This window comes from Opisthorchis viverrini (assembly GCF_000715545.1).
Source record: "Opisthorchis viverrini unplaced genomic scaffold opera_v5_94, whole genome shotgun sequence".
NCBI lineage: Eukaryota > Metazoa > Platyhelminthes > Trematoda > Opisthorchiida > Opisthorchiidae > Opisthorchis > Opisthorchis viverrini.
This window is the reverse complement of record NW_008751751.1, coordinates 1,242,061-1,250,409: the sequence shown is the minus strand read 5'-3', so window position 1 is coordinate 1,250,409 and position 8,349 is coordinate 1,242,061. Positions and strand designations below refer to the sequence as shown.

Here is an 8,349-nt window from a genome sequence, read left to right as displayed (position 1 = left end):
TACTTGCCAGGGCCATTATTTCAATGACGTGTACCTGGGCGAGATGGCCCAAGTGGTTGGAGCGCGAATTTACTGACCGGAAGTTCCGTGGTTCAAACCCGACCTCTGTCTCTCGACTTCTCCTGTATAGGCTTGGGTAACCTGGCAGTATCCCGGCCCTCGTGTTTCCTTCCGGTGGGATAGCAGTTAGGCATCGAAAGGATGTTACATCTGAACGATTTTGTTCACAACCCCACACACTCCTCGTAATGAATACTGTTCATTTAGACATGAATGATTCGTGAGCCCTGTTAGGAAGGTGGACAGTTCCTGCAAGGGACATGCATAGATCTTCGGTTTAGTCCGTGAACCGGTCAGAGGTGTTTGTTCATTAGTTTATTCAACCCTTTGTCTGAGGAAGAAGGCGTGATTGCTAGAGAGCCTATTTGAGTGCTGTGTAAGCTATATAGAGTGTACACCAAACGACGAGTGTGTCAAAGTTCATACAAGCACTGCGTCGAGGCTTCTGCACTAGGAGTGTATGAGGTTTGCAGGACGAACGGAAGTAGTTTACATCCAGGAGTTGATGAAGTGAGTATCGCACCACATCTCACACATCACATTGTGTCTGATTGTTGGATTCACAGATGAGGAACCTTATCTAAATGATGGACCCGTACAGTGGTGGTACGCATCCACTCGTCAGACACAATTTCATTGATCCACATTCTTGTTATCCTAACTGGAGACCAAATATTATCACACGATGTTTGCTGAATATATTGAGTCTTTCACTGTTCCACCATCCATGCCGTATCCTAACTATTGATGTTTTCGGTTGTGATTGTGACGCGCTGTTCTGGAACGAGAACCATTTGACTCGTGGATAGATATGTCAATCAGAATACCGACATGTAAGTTGCTAGGATTCCGATGTGCTTTCGACGGGAATTCAGTTTTTCAGCTAAAAAGACTAAATGCGGTGGTTCCTGCTGTTGCAGTCTCGTTCACCGAGGGTAAGGAGAACAGAATGAGAGCCACGCGTGAAATCCTTAAGTTGCGGATTTCTACAGCGGACGTAGCAGTTTCCACCGTTGATCAGTTAGTTGCTAATTGTGTGACGTCTCTGACCCAGGCGTCCAGTGTCAAACGGATATGTCCGGTTAAACTCCAGAACATTCTGAGTAGCATTTCAATGAATTCAAAATGATTTGAAGACTAAAAGTAAATTTTCCAGAACAGCCTATATTTAAAATTGAATGTCTGAGTAGCATTTCAATGAAATCAAAATGATTTGAAGACTAAAAGTAAATTACTAGTTTCGTAAAGGAAACTACTGAAAACTCTTCGACAGCCCACGACCGGTTTCGTCCTCCTTGGGGCTCATCAGGTAGGCGCAGTCCCCGAGTTTCCGTCAACTTTATGTTCTACTTGAACCCCAATTGAGACTGTTTTCGAGAAACACACTCATTTGCAAATCAATTTGGTTTTCACGAGAGACTCAACTGAATCTCTCTTTTATGATATTCTACAACTGAATGTGCCGCACACAGGCCACCTCATGTTTCAGTTGGCACGGTATATAAATTACTAGTTGTACGTGTTAGTACTTCGAATTAAGGGGAGGATTTGCTCCACAGTCTGTTCTACCATTGTGAATCCTTCAACTGTTAAATATATACACTGGCATTCAGTAAGCAGGGACTTCATTTCCAACAAATTGGTAAGAAAGCTACCTGTTCAGACGCTTTACTCATCATTTGTTTCCTTATAACCGGCAATGCATCGCTTGGCGGATCATAATATCCCCAAGGTTACTGGAAACTCTTCAGTAGTCCACGGTCGGTTTCGCTCTTCTTGAGACGCATCAGGTAGGGGCAGTTCATGGGTTTCCGTCAAACTTCTGTTTCACTTGCACCTAATCAGTATACAGTTAGCGTACTATGCCCATTCGCAAAGTAACTTGTTTTCAACAGATGACTCAACTGAATAAAAGCACTATAAACGACAGATTAAGTTGGATTCAGCTTAGTCTTCTGTTAAAACCGCATTAGTTTTCAAATAGGTCTAGTTCACAAATTGCGTATGATTTGAGTTCAAGTAGAACATAAAGTTGAAGTTGGATTCAGTCTTCTGTTAAAACCGCATTAGTTTTCAAATAGGTGTAGTTCACAAATTGCGTATGATTTGAGTTCAAGTAGAACATAACATAAATGAAATTTGAGTCCTACGATGAGCCTCAAGTTAGGCGGAATCGGTCATGAGCTATCGACTTGCTTTCAGCAACCTTATGGGTAGTATGTTCCGATGTCACGAATACCGTATCAGCTGAAGAAGGGCATCGAATCTCACTTTTAAGTCTGGTTCCGATCTGCTTTTTTGGGTGCGCGTCACTCTAGCCTATCACGGCCGTCATCCTATCATTACCCGCTGGGTCTGATTCCGGTGTACACCACACTTGGTTCATCCGCCAGCCAAAGTCAAGTAAATGGTCTACTCGAAAGTTGTCGGTTGGTATGGCCTAGTTAACAGCGTGCCCTCAACAACAAGGGAAGGAGGTCAGACCGGTTAACAGCACGTATAGTAACACACGCAGCACTACTTAACGAACAACCACTGGCCCATCGCTACGCTCCATAACAACACACTTGATGTCGCCTCGATTGATGTTGAAACTCTTGCAATCAAATCACCCAGCCCAGCGAACAAATCAACAACCATCAACTAAAATGCTAACCAGTCGACATCCGTGGCATGACAAAAGAGTGATAGTGAGTCACGAGGATTTGGCTGTTCGATTCTGGGCTCAGTCGTTGTGTTCAGGTCCTGCTTTTCCCTGTTAAGGAGCGAGTGACTATTGTTTTGCAAAATACCTTGGTTTCCCGGCTTTTTGGCGCCCTCTGTCGGGACAACTATAATTCATGGATTCCATTGCAGTGAGTGTAAATCAGCCGCCCTCGCGGCCATTCGCAGCATGATAGTATGACTAACCAACGTGGAAAATAATTAAGAACTGTGGTTCCAAACCTGGTCGCTGTGTATTGAGCTTCTCACTTATGTAGCTAATCTTGTTTCCGGGCATCGGACCTCAGTGTTTTCCATTACAGTCGGTCTCATTGAATAAAATAATGTAAAAGATCCTATTACGAAGACTTGCTGGAATGGAAAAGACTTGATAACTATCTTATGACCTCACTGTTACCTTACCTATGGTGTGCAATACATGCATGAGCCTCCTGAGATTTCGGACAATATGTGCTGCTAATTATTGCAGGCTTATTTTCATGTCTCCATCGAATACATCCCCTTATTTGATCCGTGCTGGTGATCTGACTCGCTTTGAACATGACTCATGGGCAAGGCCGATTCAAATACGAACAATTTTCTTCCTTCTAGGCAAATTAGCGGATCAGAATGTCGGTTTATACACGGATTAGATGCCGGCGTGCGCCATGCTGTGCAACATCCAGTTCCACTTGTGTGCCATAGCACCAACATGTGCAAACAACAGCACAGCTAGCTAGAAATGGGTACGGTTAGCAAAGATGTATGTGCGGGCTGAAACGGCCCTAGTCACATGCGGAATGGCCAAGCGAGTAACGGTTCAGAGTTACGTCCTAATTATCGGTTTTGGCTCTTGTCCGGACCAATGTTCCTCTAGAAATTTTCCTTAAGAAATACTCAGTCGAAACAGAGAGCTATGGAAAGCGGAAAACACCCAAAACAATATCCAGTTGTAATGACTAGGGTTCTCGCGCATGTAAAGATCTGCCACATAAACTTGTCCGTATGAGGCTGGTTTGAAGAAATAGGAATAATGGTGCACAGAAAAATACACGGAAGACGGTTACTGCCCAATGGTCCCTAAAGGTGATGTGGAAAATAACAAAGCAGAGTTTAGTCATTTTAATTCCTTTAATTAACCAACACTCCACGACTTATAGTGTTACGCTCCCAGCTTCAATCTGCTGGCACCTATGCCTGTCTCCATCTATGTGTTCGCAGGAGAGCTCTCACTTCCCTTAATCCGTCAAAAGTGTTACATCCTTTGAACCGGTAATAACGGACAGACGGAATTGATGCGCCTGCTTTTCTTATGAGGTACAAGAATATCCCGTTACTGTTTGTCTGCACATCTTAAGTCGGTACGAGCTAAAGCTTCCTGGTCAATGTTTAGTCGAATCAAGTGTCGTGTACTGAAGACGTCGACCGAATAGCAGTCCAATTCGAGGTCAAAAACGGGTTTCGGGAAAGTTGGCATCCAGTGATTTTACAAACGTGGATGCTTTGAGACAGCAACTGCGATTCACACCACAGAGACTGACTCCAGTGGCGGCTGACATAGACGAAATTCCTAGGGTTGTTAGAATAGATAGTTCTGGTTAGCATGTGGAAACACGCAGCTGTGACCAGTTATCGGTCAAAAAAACGGAGGTAAGAAGTCCAACCCGAAAATCTTACGTATCGCTTTTTGCCAACCCATTTATTGTAGCCTCAGCTGACCCATACAGACTGCCAAATTAAGAACAAGATTCAAGAAGAATCAAAACCGGAGGATTCACGCCCTCAAACCCGGTCCAACTTCTCTGGCGCTTCGGTGCCGTCTTTACTCACGCACACTAACTGATAAGCAATTTATCTAAGCCGACAGCCTGAAAAGCCTTCATGGATCCTCTATTGTTAAGAACCGTACTTTCTAACATGGGTATAATGTCACCTGATTCTACTGGTTCGACAGGACCTGATACCGAATTTCATCGTGAATCTCGCCATTCTTGGCCTTCTTCCTCTGCTGAAATCCGCGAAGGACATTGACCTGGTTTCCAACTTCATACTTCCAAATGCACAATGCCTTTGTAAATTTATCTCAATTGATTGTCTTCGGTGCTGTAATTTTGTGCTAATGCAATGATCTTTATCAGGGGTCGGTGTTCCTCCTTAAGCATGATTACACTCTCAGGAAAACATTAGGGGGCAGCCTTGCTCAGGGTTGCAGTGAGTATACTTGTGATGTTTTCCACAGTTTTTGTAGTGCAAGTATTTCATGACTCGTTCCATGAGAGAGATGTTGAAAGCGATCTCACACCACCCATTCGTCATTCTGAATTCGCTGGTTGACATAATGAAGTAGCCCACTTGTTGCGGGACCAAGCCAGATGAGAGCTGAGAAACGAGAGAGTGGAATAATAAAAGGATGCATAATTCCTAGCTAAGCGCACCTTTCTGTGCTTAGGGTCTTTCGGAAGCAAAAGTATGTACTGGTACGTGCCCCCCTCCCCAAATTATCCACTAATTTAGCGAAAGTGAATTATTCATAAAGTGATTCCATTTGTTCAGCCAAAACTCGATCTAGAAGATAAAAGATGGAAGTAGCTTCCGGAACTTGTTTTCTTCCGCCACTCAACAGTTTAGGTGTACACTCTCTCGGGTCCTTGAAAACTGAATAGTTGATCCGTTCCCTCTCCTACCGGTTTCGAGTACGCTGATGGAGACAAAATTCTGCGTACCTGCATCCCTGTTAGATTTCGGAAAATCATTCTACTAGGGTTTGATCAAACCCATTTCTACTATGTCTCCGAATAAAGGCCAAAGAGCCTTAGACAATACGCATAGTGTCTTACACAGGCAACAGTATTATTTTTCACCATTAAATCGATTGCGGGATAGAAGAGCCAGTTACCAAGGAACTCACGTTGGTCGGTCAGTATCTCCAGTTCCAGAGTTGAGCGCCTGCTACATAGTGCCATTCATTTTTGACGAGCATGGTCACAAATATAAAAAGTAAAGCAAGCGATGAATGTGGAAGGGTTACAGGAAAATATTGGATAAGGAGAGCGAAGTGTCTCATCCGAAGTCATGCCACCAACACTTCCAGTCAGACAAGAGGAAGCCCAACGTATGTAAGAATTTTTGGTATGAAAACACGCATGTAAAGACTGACAACCGGGGAAAGGATGAATAATGCTGAATGCTCTTCAAGGCGCGGTAAACCCTAATGCAGTCAAGACTCAAACATCAGGCACAAAGTTTCCGTCATACTGGGCCTGGTATGAGATTCAATAGCAAGAATGTACACTCAGTGCCATGTACCACGCATAAAAGTGTCGTAAGTCCGCAGAGAGCCCACAATGACAAGCAGACGCAAGTCACTGACTGTGACCTTAGGAAGTCCCAGTCCAATAACAGCCTTGGCGGATTGAAGAAAGCAAATCCCTCAGTAAGAAATAATCGTCATCTGGTGCGCCAAAAGGTCACTGTCACAACCGATCACATGCAGGGCTGAGATTATGGCGAGGAAATATTCAGCACCATACTTCTGCTTCCCCTCATTCCATACAGTCACTCAGCGCCCATTCAAGTTTATGCTAGCGTCTATCACAGTTGCTGTGCGCTCCCGAACAGCAATTAGGTCAAGTTCTATGAAAAAAGTCGAAGTAGATGCTCTCAACTCCTCGGAGGCGGTGTATCCCAGGCGACGGAGATGTTTTGCGAATCCCCTTGCAACCCCATTATGACGAGTACATCTAGCATCATGCGTGATCCAGCTAAATATGCACCAAACTCTCTGGTTGGCCACAGTCTCCACGACAGAAAATCGTCTGGCCACCATGACCACGTCAAGCGATTCTAACTCTCGTCCTGAGCAGGTTGCATCAGAGCTGGATACCGCGGATAAATATTCAAGGAAGCACTCGTTCTGGGAATACAAGCCATCGATTAGAAAATGGCGAAGCGACTAAATCTTGTCGATCGCGCCCGTCAACGCTGTTGTTCAAACTATTACCCTCGAGCAGCCACCAGCTCTTCCTTGGTGTTTGCGCACGCACCACGGACTCGGGTCGGAAGGCTGAGATTCCGAACAATCTTGCCTAAAGCGAAATTGTTGACCACATAGCGTAGTACCTGTCACTGTAGAAAGCAGCTCTTCCATACGCTCCCTCCTCTGCATAGGAATTGTTGCACTCACACTTGGGATGCCAAGCCTCCACATGTTGTTTACCAGCGTGAATGTAGCTGATCGGGGTGTCCTTCGGTGGGCGTAGCCAGCCATGAATAGATTATCTGATGTAATTGTCCAACCTTTTGAGCTTGTTTCGGTGGACTTAGCCGAGTATGAGCGAATATGTCAACCTCAGTATCAGGCAGTTGCCCCTGATCTCCATTCTTTGATGCAGCTTCAACGGGACACGCGTCACCTCGTCGAGCAATTTGAGAAGGTGCTTCCGGTGGTTGAAGACTCCTTTCCTCTTGAAAGTAAAGGGGATACCCAAATATGTCACAGTGTCTGTCGGACCCAGAGCGGCGATGAGTTCCTTGGCGAGGCAAAACGGTTCAACTGAGACTGCTTTCGTCTGGTGTTTCTCTTCCCCCCAAAGCACCATTGTTTTCTTTCGAGCGTTTATCATCATAACAGATTTTCCCAACTCAACCGCAGCAGCCTCAAATTCAAAAATAAAAGTCATCTACTAGAGTGTCACGGAGCTGGTATCCCAGTGGCGGTATCGACAACTCAAGAACGTCTTCCATTGCCATGACGAACAATAACGGAGGGAGTTAATTTTCTTGCCTCATACCTCTGTGGCAGTGAACCTCGAAACTGGGGAAAACTGCTACAGCATTTTCATAGGACTGTGCGATGTATCAAACTAGAGGTGACGGTGCTTCAAACGCCCCGGCAGATCTGACGATTATGTCATCCGAAAACGAATCAAAAGCCTTGGAGATATCAACAAACGCTAAGCTCAGGTCAGAAACAGTAGTTGAATAGTGACGAAGCAGGGCATTTAACAGCGATGTAGCTTCCAATCACCCGTCTCAATGTAGAAATACAAACTGGAGTGAGGGCAGTTACAATCTACGGCACCAGCGATCAGCAAGCACCTTGTGAAAGCATCGGACTAGAATGGATGACAGGGAGATCAGTCTCAGTTGGTCCAATGAAGTCGAACTTGGGACCTTCGGAAATGTGGTGATACGGGTACGAAACAGATGTGGAGGACAACCCCCAGATAATAAAAGTAAGTCGAAATAACCAACGAGCGCGTTAGCATTGAACCGGCAGAGCATATTGGGCATAAGCTTGTCCAGGTCTGCGAACGAATTGCCCATTAGACGGATCGTACGGCCGACTTCCTCTCCTGCGATCGACTCGATCAAGCTCCAATAGGATGGTACTACTATGCGACCTCGCCGGCTATTCACGTGTTTTGGAGCTCAGAGCATCTGTTTCCAATACTGCCGGGCGTCCAGAGGTAAGCTGCAGTTAACTTTGTATAGATCCTCCCATGACCCATCGAGCACAGCGGACGCTGCATCTTCCCGCCTTCGATGGTATAGGGTATGGATAGCAGCGTAGATGACTCAGCGGAT

General features: G+C 45.3%; 1 protein-coding gene across 1 annotated transcript in view; it reads right to left on the bottom strand.

Moving 5' to 3' along the window:
* T265_05204 (hypothetical protein) overlaps nucleotides 1–6,309 on the bottom strand; it is a gene marked incomplete at both ends in the record, with an annotated part of 9,196 nt that extends 2,887 nt beyond the window's left edge. Inside the window, 3 exons of the mRNA XM_009170148.1 lie at nucleotides 4–255; nucleotides 6,070–6,192; nucleotides 6,294–6,309. Coding sequence (XP_009168412.1) covers nucleotides 4–255; nucleotides 6,070–6,192; nucleotides 6,294–6,309 — 391 coding nt within the window. The remainder of the gene's footprint in view (nucleotides 1–3; nucleotides 256–6,069; nucleotides 6,193–6,293) is intronic.
* Nucleotides 6,310–8,349: the final 2,040 nt, after the last annotated feature.